At 40.6% G+C, this 25,417-nt stretch overlaps 1 protein-coding gene across 2 annotated transcripts in view; it reads right to left on the bottom strand.

Moving 5' to 3' along the window:
* Positions 1–8,430: 8,430 nt before the first annotated feature.
* Positions 8,431–25,417, bottom strand: part of Actr3 (actin related protein 3) — a 42,144-nt gene continuing 25,157 nt past the window's right edge. The window contains exons 7-13 of one of the 2 annotated variants that reach the window (XM_087581741.1): positions 25,074–25,181; positions 23,648–23,791; positions 20,215–20,388; positions 12,827–12,919; positions 12,484–12,609; positions 10,593–10,676; positions 8,431–9,608 (exon numbers count right to left, since the gene is read on the bottom strand). In XM_087581741.1, the coding sequence (XP_087437867.1) occupies positions 9,513–9,608; positions 10,593–10,676; positions 12,484–12,609; positions 12,827–12,919; positions 20,215–20,388; positions 23,648–23,791; positions 25,074–25,181 (825 nt within the window). In that variant the 3' untranslated portion in view covers positions 8,431–9,512. 2 annotated transcript variants of the gene reach the window in all.

Consider the following 25,417-nt stretch of genomic DNA (forward strand, 5'->3'; position numbering starts at 1 on the left):
TTAGTACCTGGGAGCTTGGGGTGAAGGGGGGCTGTTTGGTTGATATTCTTGTCCTTCCTATGGGGTGGCTCCTTCAGTCCTTTCTCTAACTCCTCCATTGGGGTCTCCTGCTGAGTCTAATGGTTAGCTGTAAGCATCTTAATCTGTATCAGTAAGACTCTGGCGGAGTCTCTCAGGAGACATCCATCAGGCTCCTGTTGGCAAGCATTTCTTGGCATCAGCAATAGTGACTGGGTTTGGTGGCTGCAGATGGGATGGATCCCCAGGTGGGGCAGTCCTTTCCTTCAGTCTCTGCTCCATTCTTTGTCCCTGTATTTCCTCTTGTGAGTATTTTGTTTCCTCTTCTAAGAAGGACTGAAGCACCCACACTTTGGTCTTCCTTCTTCTTGAGCTTCATAGGGTCTGTGAACTCTATCTTGGGTATTGAATCTTGTAAAAGTGGCTGTTACATGATAATGACTTGTTTCACGCTGCAAACCAAATGTAAACATGTGGAAAAACAAATGAAGTTGGGGTGAACGATGCCTCCTTTACTCCTGTGCATTTTCAACTGCAGATGACACGTTGTTTCCTTGGGGTGTGATCTGAGGGTTTACAACCTCCCATCGTTCACCTGAGGATGCTACCCATAAGCACTTAGCACATATCAAGATGAACATATCTACCCATTGACATTCAGGTGACTGCAGACAGCGGAGTTGTAAAGAGCTTGGATTGTACAGGGTCTCCCTGCCTAAGGGTGATGTGTGCTTTATCTGACAGACATGGATCGCGATGAAAAGGGTACCACACACCATCTGTTACCATTCAAGGCAGTGCCAGGGAAAAAACTGAAGCAAATGCTTTGTGGGGCCAGTGTAGGAGTATTTATTCAACCTCCGTCTGCCCTATGCCCAATGCTGGCCAAGTCCAAGACAAAAATGAAGTGGCAAGGAGGAACCTTTGGGCTTCCAGGCCAGCCAATCTATCAGCGTCAGGGAGTTCTAGGTTAACTGGAAATCCATGAAGACACCCAATAGTGAACTCTGCTTTCCACCTACATGCACACACAAGCTCAATCAAGATTCGAGAAATCAACTGCTTATGCTTAAGGCTAAGGCAATAAGGAAAAGGAAGAAGGTTGTGAGGTGAGGAGGTACAGAATTACATGGAAAGGAAACAGTGGCAAGAGGCAATCACATTCTAGATGAAACACAGAAGCTTCCTCTCATCTGATAGTATTAACAATGACCAGGGTGAGTGATTATTTAGTCAGGAATGGGTTACCACATTAGACACATCCAATGAATAACACTGTTCAAGAAGAGTGTGTTTTCCATTTATGCCAACAGTTCTGGGTTTAAGGTTCTGGGTCGGCGGCCAGTTACTGGGTAAATAAATAGGAAAATCACATGTTCTTTCTGAGAAGCAAGCAGCATTTATCTCACAAGTCTGTGGAAAGACTTATGTGATAGTTAGCTTTGTTTATTCGACACTGTCCAGATTTACCTGGGAAGAGTCTCAATGGTCTATTGTCTGGCTGACACTTTTAGGACCACATATTTTTATCTAGTTTCTAGGAATATATAACTTTGACTTTTATTTCTATAACCAAAAGTAACCCATTCAAAAATTGAACTAAAGCCACTTTACAGCATATAAAGAAATAAATCCGTAAGTCAGGAAGTCAAGAGTCAAGATTCATGTCATCATCACATCCTTGGAAAGTTTCTTCATCCGAACTTTCTACATCAGTAAAGTGAGACTGTCAATGAGTCCTCACCTCACCAGGCTTTGTGTTAGTTAGACAGAAAATACGAAGCTGTAATAGTTTACTGAATTCTATTATTATTTTACTAAATATATAATTTTGTTCTTTAAATAACAGCTAAATTCTATTAATAAAGTTTCTATGATACTCAATTTGATATCCAATGGCAAAAAGCTACAACAGGATACAAAATCTACTTGCTACCAGACAAAAAAGATACATATTATCTTGTTGATCAGTTCAAATGAAAGAATACACAGATAAACACCTCCTGATTTTAGGATACTGTTGTAAGGACAAAACGACAACCAACAGATTGGGAAAAGATCTTTACCAATCCTACAACAGATAGGGGCCTTATATCCAAAATATACAAAGAACTAAAGAAGTTAGACCACAGGGAGACAAATAACCCTATTAAAAAATGGGGTTCAGAGCTAAACAAAGAATTCACAGCTGAGGAATGCCAAATGACTGAGAAACACCTAAAGAAATGTTCAACATCTTTAGTCATCAGGGAAATGCAAATCAAAACAACCCTGAGATTTCACCTCACACCAGTGAGAATGGCTAAGATCAAAAACTCAGGTGACAGCATATGCTGGCAAGGATGTGGAAAAAGAGGAACACTCCTCCATTGTTGGTGGGATTGCAGACTGGTACAACCATTCTGGAAATCAGTCTGGAGGTTCCTCAGAAAATTGGACATTGAACTGCCTTTTGGGCATAGACCCAAAAGACGCCCCAACATATAAAAAAGACACGTGCTCCACTATGTTCATCGCAGCCTTATTTATAATAGCCAGAAGCTGGAAAGAACCCAGATGCCCTTCAACAGAGGAATGGATACAGAAAATGTGGTACATCTACACAATGGAATATTACTCAGCTATCAAAAACAATGACTTTATGAAATTCATAGGCTAAGGGATGGAACTGGAAAATATCATCCTGAGTGAGGTAACCCAATCACAGAAAAACACACATGGTATGCACTCACTGATAAATGCCTATTAGCCCAAATGCTTGAATTACCCTAGATGCACAGAACACATGAAACTCAAGAAGGATGACCAAAATGAGAATGCTTCACTCCTTCTTTAAAAGGGGAACAAGAATACCCTTGGGAGGAAATAAGGAGGCAAAGTTTTAAAACAGAGACAGAAGGAACACCCATTCAGAGTCTGCCCCACATGTGGCCCATACATATACAGCCACCCAATTAGACAAGATGGATGAAGCAAAGAAGTGCAGGTTGACAGGAACCGGATGTAGATCTCTCCTGAGAGACACAGCCAGAATATAGCAAATACATAGGCGAATGCCAGCAACAAACCACTGAACTGAGAACGGGACCCCCGTTGAAGGAATCAGAGAAAGGACTGGAAGAGCTTGAAGGGGCTCGAGACCCCATATGAACAACAATGCCAAGCAACCAGAGCTTCCAGGGACTAAGCCACTACCTAAAAACTATACATGGACTGACCCTGGACTCTGACCTCATAGGTAGCAATGAATAGCCTAGTAAGAGCACCAGTGGAAGGGGAAGCCCTTGGTCCTGCCAAGACTGATCCCCCAGTGAACATGATTGTTAGGGGGAGGTTGGTAATGGGGGGAGGATGGGGAGGGGAAGGGGAGGGCTAGAGGTTTAGGGGGATGTTGGCCTGGAAACAGGGAAGGGGAATAACAATCGAAATTTAAATAAGAAATACTCAAGTTAATGAAGATTAAAAAAAAAAAAGCCATGGATTTGTCTCAAACTCTAGAAAACTAGTTGAAACAGATAATTTAAAACATAAAGCCAAAATCCACTGTATATTTGATTTTTCTGAGTATTACAAATGTAACTGGGAGGAGAGGAAGAAATTCAAAATGTACCAGTAGTATTTTTAAGATCCACAAGATATGTCTCAAAGAGTTGTTTTCATTGAAATGAAAATAGAAAAAAAGACCTTCAAAGAATGAATGAGACAATTTTCACCTATGCAAACTTCACTAGACTAAATTTTTAGTTGTAACATTTACTACAAAAATCTAAAACCAAAAAAAAAAAAAATGAAGTGGCAGGTATTCTTTTGCAGGAGAAAAGTGTCTATACACAAAACCAGTGAAAATGGAAAATAGATTACAGGAAAGCGTGTGTGTGTGTGTGTGTGTGTGTGTGTGTGTGTGTGAATGCATGCATGTGTGTTATGCTACAAACATACATACCAGTATATTTAATGCTAAATTCAGAATTACCAAAATAGGAAAAGAAAACTTGTTTATTGATCTCACATGTGCAATTATCAAATACTTTTAAAAAATAATGGTTATTAATGCAAATGACTTCTTGAATTATTTCTGCAGGTTTAGACAAGGGACTGGAGAGATGAATCAGCAATAAAGAGCTCCTTCTGCTCTTCTAGTGGGGGTGAGAGGCTGAATCTAATTACAAGAAATAAGTAACAATATTTCAATGGCATCAAAGCATCAAGCCCAGGAAACTCAAGGTTAGAGAGCTGCCGCAAACCACTCCCTACACCAGATGAAGGCAAGGTGCTTCCCCAAGTGGAATTAACACTTTTCAGGCTTACATTAGGAATTCACTCAGCAGTCATTCCTTATACAAAGGCAAAATTTATTTTAATTATGTTTTTAAATTACGTATTGTATGTGTGGACAACTCTGGGGGGCTTAGTTCTTCCTTTCTGCCAGGTTATGAGGGAGAGTCTCCCTTGCTAATGTAGCTTTGCCACTTCCTCCAGACAGGTTGACCTTTGCTCCCCTCCTGTCTTGATGCGGGGAGCTGAGTGAACAGACACACACCTCACAAACAGTTGCTTGTTGTTAATGTGGCTTCTGGAGCTCAAACTAAGACCATCATGCCTTCACACACATAAGCACTTAACTACTGAGCCTTCTTTTCAGCCCTGACAAGGGTGTTTTTTTCCCCCCAAAGGAAAACAGTCAGCTACACTTGTGGCTTTCTCTGTAAATCCCATTTATGGGACAGAACACTTTCAAACCGGCATCCTTCCAACTTTCTTTTTGTGGATGAGGATAATGAGGCCTTTTTTTCTCTCGTCCTATTCTAAGCATATGGGCTTGTTTCCTACTCAGTATTTTTTACTGCTTAAATGTATATTCAAACATTTCAGCTCTAATATGTCAGCATTAAACAATCACAGTCATTATAGAAAACAGAAAGAGAGCATTGGGAGGGAGCACTGTGCTTAACCCCGAAGTGCCCCTCAAGCAAAGGCCCTTTGTATCTCAGAACAAACAAAACGTTTTAATATTAACACACTGCAAGGGGTTGTTTGTGTTGGTCTGGGGGGTCTAAACCAGAACAGAGAGCACAAGAAACAGCTATTCACACAACTCAGGCACAATACTGGAATGTGTACTTCATAATTCTGGGTAGGATAAGATTTTGTGAGCATAGTATATAGGAGTTAAAATTTAGATGAAAATATTCTTCTAAAAATTTTGTGTACGTCTGAGCCACAGTGTACATGAAGTCAGAGGACCACTTACAAGACAAACCCTGGTTGTCTTGTTCAAACCAGGGTTTAAAATTTAGGTCACCAGGCTTGACACTAAAAGCCTTTACTAGTTGAACCATCTTGAGAGTTCTAAAAAGAAAATGTGCTTGGGCTGGAGAGATGACTCGGCAGTTAAAATGCACCACCTTTAACACCAGCCACAGGGGCTTTGACACTTCTTGTGGCTTCTATGCACACACACACACACACACACACACACACACACACACACACACACACACACAAATTGCAGATGGGAAAAACACATTGCTTTGCTCCCTATCGTGTGCCCAGCATCTGGAAGACTGTCACGTTAGTCATTCCAAATGCTAACCAATAATTCTGTGTATAAGAGTCTAAGGAACACCTCCATTTCCTCTGAAATCATATATCCTTCAAGTAGGAAGAGACATCATTCTGGTAGCTGTGAATTCACTTGCTTTAGGTTTGCAGCATTTGGGAATAGCAGTGGCTAGCAGACGGAGGACTAAGCTCAGCAGCTGGTGGGGGAGAGGACTAAGCTCAGCAGCTGGTGGGGGGGAAGGACTAAGCTCAGCAGCTGGTGGGAGGGAGGGGACAAACTTAGCAGCTGGCAGAGGGAGGACTAAGCTCAGCAGCTGGTTGGGGGGAGGACTAAGCTCAGCAGCTGGTGGGGGGAGGACTAAGCTCAGCAGCTGGTGAGGGGGAGGGGACAAGCTAAGCAGCTGGCAGAGGGAGGACTAAGCTCAGCAGCTATAGCCGCCACTCCTACCTCTTAGCACACACTGTGGAAAAAGTAATTTCTTGTGATGTGGGTTGAAGATAAGTAGCTACCCCAATGTAAATAGCAGAATTCAAGCCAGGGAGATAACGCAGTAGGTAGGAGTGCTTGCGATCAAACTCAAGGACACGTTTGAGTCCCTAGAACACACGTAAAGCCAGATGCAGTAGTATCAGCAGGACCATTAACACTCATCTGGAGTGGTGGGAAACAGACAGAGGAGTCCCTGGAAAAGGCTCTTGGGCTAGCCTGGAGTGGCAAAGCATAGAACAGTCTTAAACAAGGTCAAGAGTGAGACTAACATCTAAGGTTATCCTCTGACCTCCGTGCGTGCACACACAGACCCTGACACATGCACCCCAGACTCATGTACATGTACAAACATGTACACATTATGTCTACACGAAGACGAAAAAGAAAGTGCTAGAATCCTAACGGTTAGATGAAAATGCAATGGGCTTATGAAGCAATTTCCTATTCAGGAAAGAAGCAAGCATCCAAATCCATTTACCCGTGCTCAGTGCCCCCAAGCAACACCAGCTTCAATTTTATGGGAAATAAGTGCAAAAAGTGCTGCTCAGACAAATGTGAACGAAAGGGCCGTGGTGGTTCAGTGTTTGACACCATGATACACTTCAGCATCACCTGTGCCGCAACCCCTGAAGCACGAGTGCGTGTGTGCATGCCTTTGGTTCTGACTGGACAGGATGTGACCAGATTGTTCAGGTTCCTACCACCTTGCCTTCCTTGCAAGAGTGCCATGGATCGGTGAGCCAAATACACCCTTCCTTCCTTTAGCTCTATGTTCCAGGGTATTTTTCTGACTGTAACAGGAAATGGAATGAAGACAAGGGCTGGTCTGTTTCCAGCCGATAGTCTAGAGAAGGCTAGAACTGAAGGCGGATTTCAAGTAGAGTACCAAATACGTGACCTACTTAGGAACAGCTATAACCCAGAGAATGTTTTTAAAATAGAGTGACACATCAGAGATAATAACTTCTGAGCACGACTGCTACTACAGCCTCTAAGCTGAGGTCAGAATGCTTCCTAGTCTTCATGTACAAAGCTTGGACCGTAGTAGGGAGTCAAAATACGTCTGTGGGAGCTGGTGGGATGATTTGGTGAGTAAAGGCACCCATGGAAATGCTAGTATATCTGTAATCCCACCTTCAAAAAGGACAGAGTGGAGGGGGACAGGACAACTGTTAGGGCTCGTTGGCTTCCAGCCTACCTAGGAAAGAGAACCTGGGTCTCAGGTTCAGGGAGAGACGCTGTTCAAAAGGAAGAGGTGCAGAGTGCTCAGACGATACCTACTGCCTCCTGGCATTCCTGCATGCACACAGGTACAAGTGCTCCTTCAGACGCACAAGATAAACATCAACCATGGTATAGCTTACTTCTCCGCAGACACAGACAAAATGCATTCTGGGAAACAGCAAAGCCCAGGTCTTCCTGTGTCCTCCAACAAGCCTAGACCTAAAGTTTCTGACAAGTTTTCTCATAAAGTTAGAGGACATGCTTTTTTAAATTTGTCATTCTAGATTACCCGCCCCCCACAAGGGTATATGTAAAGTTGTTTTTTTATGTGACTAGAAGTAGGTATGTACCACTGCATGTGTTCTGCCTGTTGTCCTCAAAGGCCCAAAGAGGGTGCCATGTTCCCTAGAACTGGAGTTGGAGTTGCAGGCTGCTGGCCACCTAGCGTGGGTGCTGGGGCCTAAAGGAGTGGCTTCTGAAAGAACACAAGTGCTTCTGAGCACAGAGACGCCTCTCCAGCCTTGCAGCTCATTCTTTTATATCGAGTACATATTATTATAGGGCCAGAAATGGTAACACCAGAGGGCTTTTGGAACATGCACATGAAACTCATGATTCAGCTTCTTTTTTTTTTTTTTTTTCTTTTTTTCGGAGCTGGGGACCGAACCCAGGGCCTTGCGTTTGCTAGGCAAGCGCTCTACCACTGAGCTAAATCCCCAACCCCATGATTCAGCTTCTTACAGCCTATCATTCTCAGGTAAATAGTAAAATTATAAATACCCCAATATACTCCACGTAAGAATTAAGGCTCAGTCCCCAAGTTTGTCTCTGTAGATTTATTGCAACAGACCCCAAAAGCTCTTTAAGGGCACGTAATGGCGGCATTCCTAATTCCATTGTTTTGTCTATTATGGTATTATTCCTGATGGTGCTGCTTCAAGTGTTTCATGATTTTAAAACATAACCCACTTGCTGTTCTATAAATAACTGGTAAAATCTTATGTTCACAAATTCTCTACCACACGCATGCCAGAGACTTAATAAACAAATGCCACTGTTTCTCCAAACATAAAAATCCTATCAAACATGTAGACAGCCAGTTGAACTCCACTGCACGAAGGAAAAACATCAGGAAGGGTAATTCAATTTTAATTTATTGTCATCACTTTTCTTCATGATCCAGATATTTGAAAATGCAAAGAAAACGAACTTTTCATGATATGTCAGGGACTGGCACTAAAAAAAATTCAGACTGCAAATGAGTTATACAAATGAAATATCAAATGGAGATCCAGTTATCAAAATGAAAGCACTCAACATATTAAAAGTTCACAATTATTTGTACAGAGCACATAAAAAAGTCAGCTTGCTATCCAACCACTGTGCTTTTTAAAGAGCTACTGCAGAATTTGAAGAAAATAGGCATTGTTAGTTAACTTATAAAGAGACCAAAGAGCCTGAAACAAGTAGTAAAAAGAAATTTTTGCCTTTATTAGAATGGCATTAGGCCTTAAATATGCCAATTTTGGTAATCACATTATTGTTTTAATAAGAAACGACTCTACAGAATTGCAATACTGGTCCAACAGTCTTGTCTTTCTTTTAAAGCAAGAAACAGAATGTAAGTAACCAGAAAGCAGGGCAGGCATCAGCTAACCCAGGAGACTAGCTTCTTAGATCCAAGCGTTTGCAGAGAGAACCGTTGGGCTGGGGAGGGGTGGAGCAGCTCGAGATAACTGGAACCCAGAGTGCACGCCAAGTCCCATGAGGCTGCTTGTTGAAATCATCTTTTCCTTGGTCACACTGGTTCCCTCCAATACTATAGTTTTCCGTTGACTTTTTCCACAAAGTATAAAAAGTATGAAATAGAAACAAGCTCGGCAGGCCCCTCAGCAGTGCCCAACCAGGCATTACAGAGCTCTCCACACGCCCTCAGAGCCAGCACACTGGGGAAGTCAGGAGTATACAAAATATCAGGGCACAGAAAGAACTAAAACCCATTTCTTTTTTGATACACATAAGATTCAAATATTCAACCTAAAGGAAAAGATCGTCTTGGCTCTCTTCTACATCTGCATGTTGACACACTCATCATTAAATATTCCTGTATGATCATGTTTGGTTAAAAACCTCAGAACCATCCACTCAGACAAAAACAGGTCATCAGAAAGATTATCTTGTTTCCATCTCCCTAACCTCAATGAACAAGAAGTCAACTTTAGGACATGACTCCAAACACTGGATTGTGACGACAAATGCTAGGTCCGATTTCTTCATAATCCTTTTTGGTGTGGCATACTTGGTAGAACTCAGGCTGAAAACAAAACAAAACAATGCATGTTAGAGGTCAAAGTATCCTATTTTCCAAAAGTCTGTAAAAGAGTTACTTTAAACGGATGTTAAATGTACAATATTTATCAGTCAACTCATGCCTTTTGGACAAGGCTCAGAACTCTAGAAACCAAGATTAAAGTCTAGGAGAGAGAAATCAGCCGGAAGTCCAGGGCCATTAATTCCCATCCCACTGTTCAGTCAACGTGTGTCTCTGCGGGATTCTGACATTAGTCTGTTCTGCTGGGCTTTTCCACTGGGAAATCTAGATTTAGATTGGGAAAAGAATCTGAAGAAGAGCAAGAGCCTAGGGGAGCAGAAGCAAGGGCGAGCTGTAAGGATGTGTGTGCCCGCCCTTTTCACTTGGTGCAAGACTATAATCCAAAGGGCAATCACACACGCCTCACAACGCAGCACAACTGCAGGACTAAATTAAAAGAGAAAAAATTCTTTACTTGTTTTAAATGGTTTTATATCCAATGTTGTAAATCTAGTAATTTATATTAAAAAATTCTTTAATAGCCGATGCCTGAACATGACAGCACAAATACTTACTATACGAATATATTAGAACTTGTTCTAAGGGAGCATGTTTTGGTCTGTAAAGAAATGGATTCTAGAATAATTCCCTTTATTCTGTTTCAAACATTATACTTCCTATGCAATGAAATCTAATGTTTTCCTTGATATGTTTAGGTAAACAGAAATAAGATAACCTTCGAGTGAATATTATGTCTACACATTTAAAAGAATTTTCCCTATAATAAAGATTAAAATACAGTATAAAAGCTCACTCTGAAGTATATAATTTCTAGTAAGGAAAAGGTAAGAAAAAGAAAAAAGTAAAATAACTTCCAAATATAAATACTGTGTGTGCATGTATGTGTATACGCGCACACACACACACAATTTTAAGTCCCTTATTCTTCCATCTAAAGCATAACAATTTACAGGTAATTTTACGCACCGTGGAAGCCAGCATTGATCCTCCAAACCAGACTGCATACCGCTGCATGTGGTGTGTAATAACTTGTACATCAATAGGCTTGGGCTAAAAAGTGACACAATAGCATCATTTCAACAGTAAATTCAAGGACCAATTTCTCAATCAATTAAGCATAAATGTACATACACAAAAATAATGATTATAAAGTCCAAGTGACATGACTCAGGCCCTGGGATTGTCTACAGAGTGGATGTGGACCACCGAGAAAGCAAGACGGACCAGCAGATGGAGATGACCGCCCTTTTCAGCACAGCCGTTATTTGTGCTACCACACAGGAGTTGAAAGCTCCAGACACAATGATATGTGTTCAAAGAAACAAATGCTATAACCTTTGATCTTACAACTTGCTCAGCACACATGTACGGAATTATCACACGTACCCCATAAACCATGTATAATTAAATACTAAACATACAAATAAAATACATAAAAGGAGACATACATGGGGTAAAACCAAGGCAGACAGAAACAAACTAACTATACTGTGGCAACTATTTCAGCAGCCACAACTATTTTAGGAAAACAACAATGAATGCTAAAACTGCTGGTTGAAAAGTTTGAAGAAGAACAGAACAGCTACACGGCCTGATAGGCCTCCGTCTACACATGGAAATGCAAAGTTAGCAGCTACACACACAGGAGAGAGCCGGCAGGAAGCACTCTACCACGTGTTACGGTTAATAGGTGGAACAGTTCATGCATCCTCTGATAAAACACAGTAAAACTGATATGATACTGATTCTGATGTGACCACCAAGCGCACCCAACCACAAGGAATACCAAACAGACCCACACCAAGACAAAGTGCAGAAAATAAATAGCCTGTGTTCCTCAAATATGTTCAGGCTAGGAAACACTAAGCAAACCAAAGCTTCCTAGAGTTCCTTAACTGGAGTATGTGGGGCCATCAAGACGGCTCAGTGTTTATAAAAGGCATTTGTCACCAATCTGAGTTTGCCATAGAACCCACATAGTAAAAGGATCAAACCAACTCATTCAAGTTATCTTTTGATCACAATGTGTGAATGCATGCACATAGGCACGTATATGTTACACGCACATATGAAGGAGAAAGAGAAGGAGGAGGAGGAGAAGGAGAAGGAGGGGGAGAAGGAACGAATGTATATTCAGACGCAGGACTGAATAATATACCATTGTTTTTTGTTTTCTTTTGTTTTTCGCTTTATTCTGTTTTCAGATCATTTTAAATCAACTGGTGAAATATGCCTCAGGTCAACAGCCGCACCTTGTGCACATCATCAATGTATGAGTTCCCCAAACCCCGAATTTAAACTTTTCTTTAGAAATTACTTGTTATTTGTTTTGTGTGTGGATGGTGTGTGTGTATGTGTTATGGTGTGCGTGAGGAGGTCAGAGGATAACACTGAAAGCTGCTTCTCTTTCACCTTTCCGTGGATTCCCGGGATCAAACTCAAGTCACTGAGTGTGTACAAGCCATCTCTTACCAGGCCCTGCTACACAGATTTAAAACTGTGTCTGTGAAACACAGCCTTTCACACAGTGGAGAGTGATGTGTGTCGGGAGAATTGGTTGGTTGAAGAAGAAAGCAAACATGAAAACCACCTGCACATGCAGTCTGCCTGAGCTGTGACGTGTTATTACTCAACAGTCTGCCTGAGCTGTGACGTGTTATCATTACTCAACACAGCTCAAAACAGGTCAAAGTACCAAATGACAGACTGCATCCATGATCCCAGGGACAGTAGCCGCCTGCCAGCACAACATGTGCTCTGCTAGTTGTAGTGCTCCTAAGTGGGAAGCCTGCACTGTTCCTGTCAGGCTGCGATAGCAAGGGGCCTTGCACATCTGTCAATGCTTGCGAGAACCAACCTTCAATCTGCCACCGCTCAGCTCCTCACTCAACTTCAGCCTGGCATCTACAGTTCTCTTCAGATCTCTTTGCAAACGACGTCCAAAGTCCCTGAACATGGTTGAACCACCAGAGAGGACAATGTTCTGTGTTGGAAGAAAAAAAAACAAAAACAAGAATTATGACCTTTATTTTAAAAGAGAAACAATCTAGAAACAAATATACAAGAATTCAGTTGTGTCCTTTCTAAGACACAATTCTTTAATATTTAACAATGAACAGTTAGAATAAAAGTTTTAAAATATGCTATTAAATATTATGAAAAGAAAACTTTAAACTCTAGTTTTTGCTGTAAATACTAACCTTGTAGAGAGGACGCCGGACATCAATGGGGCAATTCTGAATGACTTCATCTACAACTTCTGAGATAGGTTGTGTAAAATCTGGATTAGCAAACTGAAAAATAAGTAAATTTTATATATGAGATGTAGGATTGTTATGTTAACATTTTGTTAGTGTAATGCTCAAGTCAATAATAACAGTCTATCTCAGGAGTGAAAGGACCCTGGTGGCCAACCATACTAAAGCTACTGAGGACAGAAGTCAGGCGAGATTCAATTAAAATAAGAAAGCCATGCTTAGTAACCCAATCACAGAAAAACACACATGGTATGCAATCATTGATAAGTGGATATTAGCCCAAATGCTTGAATTATCCTAGATGCACAGAACACATGAAACTCAAGAAGGATGACCAAAATGCGAATGCTTCACTCCTTCCTTAAAAGGGGAACAAGAATACTCTTGGGAGGGAATAGGGAGGCAAAGTTTAGAACAGAGGCTGAAGGAACACCCATTCAGAGTCTGCCCCACATGTGGCCCATACATATACAGCCACCCAATTAGACAAGATGGATGAAGCAAAGAAGTGCAGGCTGACAGGAGCCGGATGTAGATCTCTCCTGAGAGACACAGCCAGAATACAGCAAATACAGAGGCGAATGCCAGCAGCAAACCACTGAACTGAGAACGGGACCCCCGTTGAAGGAATCAGAGAAAGGACTGGAAGAGCTTGAAGGGGCTCGAGACCCCATATGAACAACAATGCCAAGCAACCAGAGCTTCCAGGGACTAAGCCACCACCTAACGACTATACATGGACTGACCCTGGACTCTGACCTCATAGGTAGCAATGAATATCCTAGTAAGAGCACCAGTGGAAGGGGAAGCCCTGGGTCCTGCCAAGACTGAACCCCCAGTGAACTAGACTGTTAGGGGGAGGGCAGAAATGGGGGGAGGGTTGGGAGGGGAACACCCATATAGAAGGGGAGGGGAAGGGTTAGGAGGATGTTGGCCCAGAAACAGGGAAAGGGAATAACACTCGAAATGTAAATAAGAAATACGCAAGTTAATAAAGATGGAACAAAAAAAAAGAAAAGAAAAGAAAAAAGAAAGAAAGAAAGCCATGCTTATTCTATGAGACAGTAGACATCATAGTAAGAACTTCTGTACACAGCTAAGAGAATACCTGAATATCAAAATTACCATCTGGAGGTGGGAGGGAGTCGGTAGGTGACTGGGTTGGGGAGCACCCTCACAGAAGCAAAGGGAAATAGTGGGTTTCTGGAGGGGAAACTGGGAAAGGGGATAACACTTGAAATGTAAATAAAAAAATATGCAATAAAGAAAAAATGTGAAAACTTTTTAAAAATTACCATCTGGAAAACAATCTTGTAACAGCTAACAAAGATTCAAAGAGCCACACACCATTGGCTCTTCTTCCAAAGTTCCCAAAGGGAACTCTGACCTCTAGACTTTATGTGAAACTTCACCACAGTGAAACGTGCTAGAGAGACTGCTCAAAAATATAAAGTACCTGTTCTTGCAGAGCACCTGTTTCCAGAACATACACACTGGCTCCCTCCTTTAATTCCAGCTCTAGGGGATCTAATGTCCTTTTCTGACCTCCACAGGCAATAGGCACATATATGGTGCACAGACATACATGCTACGAAACACTCGCACACATAAAGTAAAATCTATAAAAAGGTGAACAGCCACCAACAGTCCAGCAGAAGATACTGCACCCCCTGTCATTAGAGTCTGCATCTGCAAACTGAACTGTAACCCTCATGTGAGCAGTGACACTTAGTTCCGCATACACAGGGCAGCCGCACTTTCTTTTTTTTTTTTTTTCTTTTTGCAAGTAATATACATTATTTTATTACAAATTTAAAAAAAAAAACAAAAATGCAACATCCTAAAAAAAAAATTCTTTTACTGGTAATACAAATTCCTATGAAGTTTTTTTTTTTGCTATCATAAGAAATTAAAGAAACCATTAAATATTTAGAAACATTCAACATCAAAAGCTTTAAATCTAACTGTACGTTGTAGCCCCTGAAAAAGCTACAAACCCTTTTTAAAAAGTATTTTCTCTACAAAGAATCTCATCAGCTATACAAAAATCTGTACAGTTTTTATACTGAAGCTAATGTTGAGCTGCACTTGAATTTCACATTCTTAGCAAAATAATTGCCTGAGCACATATACTCCACACTTTAGGACAGATACTTATTCTTCATCCTCATCTTCCTCCTCTTCATCTTCATCATCTTCTTCTTCCTCCTCCTCTTCCTCATCTTCTGGTTCATTCTTCTTCTTTGAGCCTGTTGGCCTACCAGGACCCTTCTTTCCTACTTCACTTTTGCCCTTGGCACGGTATGCAGCAATATCCTTTTCATACTTCTCCTTTAGTTTAGCTGCTTTCTGCTCATACGGTTGTTTATCTTTGGCAGATTGCTCAGACCACATCTCCCCCAGTTTCTTTGCAGTATCTCCAATAGACAGGCCGGGGTGTTCACTTTTGATCTTTGGGCGATGTTCAGAGCAAAACAGGAAGAAGGCAGACCAAGTGTGAATGTTCCTGGTTGAAACCGAACAGGAACTACGTCTTTTTTAGCTGTCACACAATCGATACATGTCCTTTTCAGTCATTTAGGGTTAGTGTTTTTCCTACTATGACTGGTGATCCTGGTGTGTAGATCACTATCTAAGGCACGGTGCTGCTGTGTAGTCCACATGTCTAGGAAGAAGTCTAGGGGGTGTGTCTTCCAACAAAGTGCCAGTTAGGCAGCATCCTTCAGACATAAGATAGCAGCACGGATGGCAATTAGTTCAAACAGAGAAACACAGAGGCCAGAGGTATACACAGACAGGATGAAGAAAACATGATGAGGGACTGACAGAGACCTAGCCCTTTTCTTCCCTTAGGAGCAATAGTTCAGTATTCAGTACTTTATAATATTCTCAAGAACTTTATCAACAGATGAAGAAAAAGAGTCAGTGATTCTAGACGTCAGTTAAAGACAAGCTCACATGCAGTCAGAGGCAGGCTAACTGTGAAAGAATCCAAACTAGAACTTGAGACATTACTGTCTGAGATGGCATTTTTGACTGCATACAGTCTTTGTTGGCTTTCAGCTGCAAACACTGAAGAGCCCTTAGTACTCAAAGCACTGTGCTTTAATAAGCTCATGATAATACTTTACCTTCAGAACCTGGCACTGGTTTTAGTTTATTTTGTTTTCTTTAAAAAAAAAAAAAAAAGCAAAAATTAATTTCCCAAATCTAGAAAGAAAGTAACAATTTGACAGAAAAATCCTTTTTATTGCATTCATTTCTACGAAACCCTTGCACCATTAAGGCAGAACTAGTAGTCTCTTCATTGTCCTTTGACCTCTCTAATATTTACCTGAAACAGCCACATACACATACTCATATGCATACATTGTTAACCTTTCCCATAATCTTGCTCATCTCTCTGCCATACTGTGAGCAAAAGGCCAGAGGAGGGCTGTGCACACTGCAGCTGTGTCAGCATCCTTTACATAGCACTCTCTCTCCTTCTGATTTTTACTGACCCACATTCTTGCTACGAAGCTTAGGCTGGCCTACAATTTTCAGTAATCCTTCTACCTTAACCTACTGAGTGTTGGGATTACAGGTATGGACAAAACTTCCAGCTTTTAGTTTTTAATCAGGAATGCACAAAAGCAAAACTTTACAAAACTACAAGTTCCTGTACTCTGTATCCACCATGGAAATTCTGGTACAGAAAGAATTAAAGTTTAACTTGGGCCTATCTATCTGTTGGCATAAAGGGCCTACCCCCACTACAATACAGAATCCCCAAATGAAAATCAGAATAGTGACAAGTGGTTAAAGGTATGTGTTTCTCTTACAGAGGACCTGAGTTCAGTTCCCAGTCCCTGTGTTGGGAAGCTCACAACTGTCTTTAGGTTCAGGTTTCAACCTCTAGAAGATCCAACTCTGGCCTTGGCAGGTACTTGCATCCGAGTATACTCACATACGTCCATAAATACAAATTTAAAAAATTTAGGTATTTGGAGCTGGAGAGATATCTCAGTAGTAGAGAACTGGATGTTCTTCTAGAGGAACCCCAGGACCCACATGCATGGCAGCTCAAAGCCATCCATGACTCCAGGTCTGGGTGATCAAAGCCCTCTTCTGTTTTCCATGGGCACAAAGTAGGGAAGTAGGACATAGATGTGCATGCAGGCAAAAGAGCCATATAAATAAAAATGGAATTAAGAAAAAAGAAAATCAGATTAATATATAATAAAGAAGCAATGGATATTTTATAAAGAACAACAAAACACTATTGAACAGGTTAAAAATAAAATATTACAAGTTTCTCAAAAATTTAATAAATTCAACAGTGGTTCCCAAAACTAATACTCGGCCACCCCTTCAGCCTCCTTTTCGGTACTAGTCTAACTGTTCCTGGGTCAGGTCTCAGCAGCACACAGCTGTTGAGAATGTTCTAAGAGACTATTAAGGGAGGATTATCCGGGTAGACTGAACGTATCAAATAAATACCACACCCCATGTCTTATAGGTAGGAGTATGTTCATAAATTTAAAGTATAAAATGGCTTTGAATTTTCTTTAAAAAAAAATTCAAAGTTCCAAATACACTCCTTCTAAAAGAAACCGTTTCTTTCTAATATTTGTGGTGAACTTAGCTGATCAAAAATAAATATTCAGCAGGATATCTGCATCACGCTCTGCCCTCGAGGCTCAGGGAACTATTGGGGAAAAGAGAAGGTTGAAAGAACAGGCGCCAAAGGTGCTGACTGACTCCAAGGAAGCAGTGTCTTCCAGACACCACAGAAATAATGACACACACAAAACTTAGAGACTGCGCAGCACACACAAGACGGTCACAAGCTCAAAGTAGACAAACTACAGCACGGAGAAGGATACACCGATTCCCACCCCTTGGTAAGAAACACTGCAGTAACTGATAGCTACTGGGAAAGTCAGCTGGGTCACTAGGTCGCTGGGTATAGGGCAGGCCCCATGCTCAGGCGGCCAACAGAAAACTGACGTTGACTTTAGACTTCGTGTATTATTGTGTACTTTTTACCTTACTGGTTTTTCTTTTTTTTTTCTTTTTTTTTTTTTTTTTTTTTTGAGAGAGAGAGAGAGAGAGAGAGAGAGAGAGAGAGAGAGAGAGAGAGAGAAGAAACAGAGACAGAAAGGCTGAGAGGGGGCAGGATATGAGTTCCACTATGAAGTTTCATCAATAGGGAGCTGGGAAAAGGAGCTGGTAAGTTAGGGGAGGGGAAAGAATTATGATCAAAATATATTGTAAAAAAAAAATTCTGTAATAAAAAACAAAAGTAAATCCTTTCATCTTTCATTTATTTTATCGTCAGTGTTCAAATCTTGGATAGGTTAAACATTCATTCATTCATCTAGTCCAAATTAGAAAAAATGAATGAATGAATACTTCAATTGACAGAGAAACTGGAACACAGAAGGAATCTCAAATATTCACTTGGGAAGTGACACATTTTCTACAAAACACACACACACACACACACACACACACACACACACACGCTCTATTCTGGGAGACTACAGTGAACTAACTATACTCATCTAATTTTTTCTCACCAAATTAAAATCACTGGTAAAGAGTTTTTAATTGAAAAAAAAAATCTAAAACACAGAGACAACCCAAAGATAAGGCTGTTGAGAATGTGCAGACCCTCCGTATACATAAGTTATCAGTGACTTCAAACAACAAAGACGACGTTGTTCTATAACAATGGCCCTTTCCCACAGAGAACTAACTACAGCTGGGAGCTTAGAAATTGAGGCAGGAGGAGACAAGGGCACAGAGTCCCATAGTCAACTCCAATTCTCCATAGGAAGCCATCAAATGCTTTCTCCTCATCAAGACGTCTGCTTAATGTATTCTTAAGAATAAACCATTCTTCAGAAAACAGCTTCCTGAGCTATTTTTATCCTCCCTAACAGTAATGAAAGTAAACAGAGAGTGTTAGAAGTCACAGGATAGGTACTCAAGCAGACAGAAGAAGTGACTGACTTTGACTCGCATGCTAAAGAAGTATCAGGGTACAAAGGGAACACACAGGGACAAGAGCAGAAGAGAAGAGACAGTTTTGTTCCATAGCTCAAAGTCAATTAAAAAATGCCTAAAGGGGTGGTAGGAGGAATCAAGGCTGCAAATCCCTAGCACTCCAGCTCTGCTGTCTGGTTTGGTTTTGGGGAGAAAAAGGTCACACTGTGGAGCCCAAGATGGCCTCAAACTCTGGATTCTTGTGTCTTAGTTTCTGAAGTGACAAGGTTACCAAACTGCAGCACCATGCACAGCTAAGTTGAAGTTTCCAGAGGCTCACGTGCTCTGGTGTTATTACTTACTCTGAAGCCAACCCACATTCCCTCACATCTAAGTATCTACTAAATCATAAAACCCCCATTTTGTTTCTCCTCCTTTCTCCATGACACAGACATTTATTTACCTGAAAAACTACAACAAACGCATCTGCTTCCAATTCAATTCAAATTACTGTGCTCATACAAAACCCCACACACACACATCTCCATGTGACATTTCCACACACTCTAAGTTCTCTAGCATGTAAGATAGTTACCCACCCAACTGTTGGGCTGACTTCATGTGTTAATAATCCCTCTGAGAAATTTCCTGATTCTCCCAAGCAGACTCGTGCTGTTTCTAATAAACTCAACAGGTATGTCTATCTGTTACAGCAACTACTCTCATTTAACTACTTTTCTTATTTTCCAAACTCAAAAGAGTAAGATTAAATAATTTCAGCTTTCAATAGTCAATACTTAATCTGAGACCATGAAAGTCACAGCAGATACTAGGTGTTAGAAAAGAGCAATAATCAAAAATAACTGTTCTTGATGCTGAATAAGTGGGTACTGAATATTAAAATTCTAGTAAAGTTAAATTCTAATACCAAGTTACCCGAAGAATTTATTATTAAAGATTACCAGAAGCATCTATTTTCTTATTTTATGGCAGTCATTATGTTCCTTAGATTCTACACACAGTCACTGTACAGTAGGGACAGGGGTTTTCTGGAATCTTTCCCAGGGTTTAAGTTGTTACAAACTTGAAAGGCTACCCTTTGCCTTGCTCTTCACAACCTCAGCTCTCCCCAAACACATAAAGATTAACGAGGCAGGGTTTGTACAGACAAGGATGCTTTACCAGAAACCTCTTCTTAGGTGGGGTGGGGGTAGGCAGGGGTTGGGTATAGAGTAGAAATTATTCACTATGGTGCTTTAGAACATTAAAGAAAGTTTCTGAGAGTGTTTCTCTCTGAATTTCTTCTGACTTTTTGCTGTTTGTTTCAAAGCGATCCATTTAAAACTACCAAGCATTACCTCTGGATGGAAAAAGATCTCCGGTCCCAGAAATCGCTCGTAGCCAACATCAATGGAGAATTCCTTCTTTGAGATGGCGTTGACTCCGGTGTACTGTTTGATCCACTTTGACCCATCAGTGTCATACTTGTTAAATTCTTTTACTAAATCTGGGCAGACATAACTGTAGCGCTCCTTAAAAGTAAATAAATAAAAGTATTTTTCTCTTGTTTTAGGTAAAATTTTTAAAAAAAGATAGTGCATAGTATATCAGGCAAACAATCAAATGAAAATATATAATTAAGTAATTTTGATATGTGAAATTTTAATACTAGAATATCATATTGTTGTGGTACAAATGAATGGTGCATCCACATAGTTTCTGACCTCATCTATTAACACAACTAAAATCTGAACGACTAGACTTGGTCTTAACTATTTTAATGTTACTTTATAAAAACATAAACTAAAATCTTCAACATCTACCATCACCTACAATCTCAGTAACAGAATAGAATGTTCTAGAAAGGAAAAATCAAAAAGCACAAATGCAAAGAGAATACCTATAACCAACACAAATTAACATAGATCCTTTATGCCTATTAAGAACAAAATTGATTCTGATCAAGGTATGAGTAAAGAAAGAAACAGAAAAATGTAAGCTACTCTGCTCTTGCCTGAAAGACTGAATTACCACCCATAATTACCTGACTATGTCCTACTGCTTCTATCTATCAATTTTTGAGCAACATGTACAATGTTCTGTAATTCTGAACACCAAGGACTCTTTTCAAAGTAACCACAATTTTACCACAGATAAAAAAATATAAAAGGCTGTCATGATCTGGCATTATGGTGTTGCAAACCTTTAATCAAGAGCATTGAGAAGGCAGAGACAGAAGGATCTTCTGTAAGTTGGAGGCCAGCCAGGACTACATAGTGAGACCTGTCTCAATCCCCTAGCAAAAGGAAAGAATCCTAGGACAAAAGGGCAGTCTCATTATCTTATATACTGTCTTGGGATTTTACTGCTGTGAACAGACACCATGACCAAGGCAAGTCTTCTAAAGGACATTTAATTTGGGCTGGCTTATAGGTTCAGAGGTCCAGTCTATTATCAAATTGGGAGCATGGCAGCATCTAGGCAGGCATGGTACAGACAGAGCTAAGAGTTCTACATCTTCATCTGGAGGCTGCTAGTGGAAGACTGACTTCTAGGGAGTTAGAATGAGGGTCTTAAAGTCCACATCCACAGTGACACACCTACTCCAACAAGACTACACCTTCTAATAGAGCCACTCCCTGGGCCAAGCATATACAAACCATCACATTCCACTCCCTGGCCCCCATGGCTCTGTGCCCTGAATGCTAGGATTAAATGCCATGTACCACCAAGCCTAGACTTAAGCTTTTCTTCACCTAGAACCTGCTCTGGCCTAGGCTGACCTTGAACTCAGAGATCTGATTGCCTTTGTCTCCTGGGATTACAGGCTTGCACTACCATTCCTAGACCTAAACTTAGCTAGGTGGGATCTTGTTCCAAGGTCACCACTCCCTCAATTCAATTTAATATCTTTGAACACAGGATTCAGCTCCATTTCACTTCCTGGTGCCCCTTTAATACTTGAACCATATGTTTTATATTTTTCCTTTCTAAACTTGCTACACTTGTTCAAAATGCACTTCAGGAGACTAAACCAGAGATCAAAATCTCTGCTGGGCTTTTTAGAGACTTCCTTTGTCAATGGAATTAATATAAATCTCTTTACCTTGATCTCAGGTAGACTCTTCAGACAAGGGAAAAAAGCAGCCACATTCTTCAAATTACCACAAAAATAGTCTCTAAGCCACACATTAAAATTCTTCTCCACTGAAACCTCTTGGGCCAGGTCTGCACAGGTCAAATCACTCTCAGTAACAAAATTTTCCATATTCCCGCTAGGACAGTCCATTAAGCTCCACTGCTTTCCAATGTCCCAAAATGCACATTCCTCCAAACAAAAGCATGGTCAGGCCTATCTATCACAGTAATACCCCAGTCCTGGGTACCAATTTCTTAGTTAGAGTTTTACTGCTATGAACAGACATCACGACCAAGGCAACTCTTATAAAGGGCAACATTTAATTGGGGCTGGCTTACAGGTTCAGAGGTTCAGTCCATTATCATCAAGGTGGGAGCATACATGGTGCAGGAGGAGCTGAGAGTTCTACATCTTCATCTGGAGGCTGCTAGAAGAAGACTGGCTTCTAGGCAGCTAGGATGAGGGTCTTAAAGCCCACATCCACAGTGACGCACCTACTCCAACAAGGCCACATCCACTCCAACAAACCACAACTTCTAATAGTGCCACTCCCTGGGCCAAATATATTCACACCATCACACATATCTATCTCCAAATCTTAGGGGTAGGAATTTCATTAAGAGAAGTTTTTTTAAAGATGTCCAGCCTAAGCAGTCTACATTGGAATAAATCTAAATTTTCAGTGGCCTTTGGTTTGCTTTCTTTCTTTTAATGCCATAGATTTCCCAAAGAAATTAAAAAATAGTGTTAATTACACTTTTATGTATTTAGTAGTTTAGAGGATTTTTTGTTGTTGGTTTTTTGTTTGTTTGTTTGTTTGTTTTTATGAGATGGAGATTCTCTCTATAGTGTTAGCCATCCTAGAACTTGCTATGTAAACTAAGTTGTCCTCAAATTTGGAGCTCTGCCTGTCTCTGCTCCCAAATGCTGGGATTAAAGGTATGAACCTGGCTCCACGTATTTAGTTTTTAGGTTATCAACTTGTGATAAAGTTCGGAAACCATTTAGTAGTTTCTTTAATATACAGGAAATAGTCAAGGCATCTTCATGTCAAAGCTTGAAAAAACAAAGACATGTCTACAAATGCCATACAAAGAGATGCAAATATCAGCTCTGATGATAAATGACAAATTCCAAAAACAATACAAAAAGAATAAGGAAAATATTTTGCCTGCATGCATGACACAAATGATGTAAGAGCATATATTGTCAAAATCTAATCAGATACCTCATATACCCATCACAGTTTCTGTCATGTTCCGTATCACTTGAGTAACATCCTGCATCTATCCCGCAGAGCTCAACAAGCCAGTTACAACGTCAAAACAATTTTAGTAAGAGAAAACTGTTAGGATTAAAATACAGACTTCAGAGTAAGCTGTGATGTAATAATTTCTGGGTAAAATAAATCTTTACTTTTAATAAAAGGAGCAATCACAAAAGTGTATGTTTAAACACTCTTATGCTAGCCTTCTCAATTTGAGAGAATTGATAGACTTTGCAAAGGACAGGTGATCACCAACCATTTACGTGTGAGAAATACAGAGAAACAACTTAGCGGGATTGCTTTGATGACAGGATGTAGTAAGGAGCACTCCTCTCCATCACAGTTAGGCATCATCTCCAGCTGATGCACAATACGTGTAGCTTACCTTCACTGCTTTTGCAGTTTCCAAGGACTGTTCAGGAGGGATTCCTACTTCTCGGTCTCTCAGCAGTTGCTGAATAAAATATGTTATATCTCTTCCAGCGATTGGAATGTGTTTAATACAGCTGCCGATAACATATCCTTCAGCCTATGCACAGGGGGAAAGGGGTCACATTTACTTTAGTATTCCTAGGTCGGTAAGATGCTTAGTGCAGAAAGCATTGGCTTTGAGTCCTGAAACCCAGAGTTTAATCCCTATAACCTGCATAAAAGTGAAAAGAGAAAACCAATCCACTCACAATGCCCAAGCACAAGCATTCCCCACCTCATTACCGTGTAATGATTTTTTAAAATTATATTTCTAAAAATTAGTTGATTAAAAAAAAAAGATCCATTTCTTAGCCAGATGTTTGACAAGATACCTAAAATCCCAGCATCTCAAAGCCTGCAGCAGGATTCAAGGTGTCTTCATCTACTATTGCCTCAAGACAGTGCCTCTGACTGAACCAGACACTTGCTGTTTTTAGTTAGGCCACTGAGTTCTTGAAATTACACTACGTCTCTGCTTCCTGCTGCTGTGATTGGGCATGTACAGCTATGACCTGCTTTTCATGTGGGTGCTAGAGATCTGAACACAGATCTTCATACTTAAGAGAACAAACTCTCTTACCTACCAAGGCTTCATCAGCCCACAACAATTATTTTAGATACCACAAAGCACTATCAAGCACATTACACTAAGCTATGAAAAGCTAGGCACATCCTAATAAAATATTCAAGACACCCAAAGCCTAAACAAAAGGTGATATACCCACCCAGTAAACTAGGACTTGGTAATATAAAGAAGCATACGTGCTATAATAAATAATTTCAGAAACCTAAGTCTAAGTGAACACAGCCTGTCACAAAGAACAGAGTATATCATTCCATTTCTGTGAGGTTGCTGGATAGGCAAACTATTCACACAGAAAGCCTGTAGCTGACAGATGTAATGTGCACCATACTTGGAAGCTGCCATGTGCTCACTAAGAACTTTCCTGCCTGTGTGTCCTCATCTTCTTCCCTACATGAGCCATGATGCCAGCTGAGACCATCAGCACAGATTACTCTGCTACTTTTTTAGGTCTTTAAGTGAAGTCAAATCTGGGCTTGATTGTGCCACATGTACTGCGTGAGGTCCAGAACCCTGTTCTCAGCTCTGGGACCTTTATCAGTTACAAATGGAACTATGACTTTGGGGCACAGCCTGCTAAGGAGCTGCCATTTGCCTCCTTTTAGCACTGTTGATGTTCTTAAGACCCTCCAGATCCTCATGCAGCCCATGATTATAGCCCAGAAACAGCCTCGAGTCTTGTAAAGATCTCACAAGTTCCTACCATTTACCCCCAGGTGTACTATTTCACATTTTCTTTAGCAATTTTTTTACTTACCACAGGAATAACATGAGTGACTCCGTCTCCACTGTCTATTACTGTACCCGTCAGTGTCCGCTCTCCTACTTGTCTTGAGGTCCAGGATGCAGCTAAGGCAAGAACAGCCTAAAAGGTAAGACAGACCAAAATAAACTTTTAAAGAGTTACTAGGGGTGAAAGTCTACAGAAGTAACCTGTAATGACATTACATACTTTCTGCAATTTATGGGCCCCTTAATATCCTTGCATCAGGATACTTAGAAAGTTCAGTGTTTAAAAGGAACACTCTCTTCCTAGAGCCACAAGCAAGAGTGACACAAACATCCTCAGCTCCGGAAAAAAACAAAAAAACAACAACAAGA

Source organism: Rattus norvegicus, chromosome 13 (genome assembly GCF_021556685.1).
Source record: "Rattus norvegicus strain SHRSP/BbbUtx chromosome 13, alternate assembly SHRSP_T2T, whole genome shotgun sequence".
Classification (NCBI taxonomy): domain Eukaryota; kingdom Metazoa; phylum Chordata; class Mammalia; order Rodentia; family Muridae; genus Rattus; species Rattus norvegicus.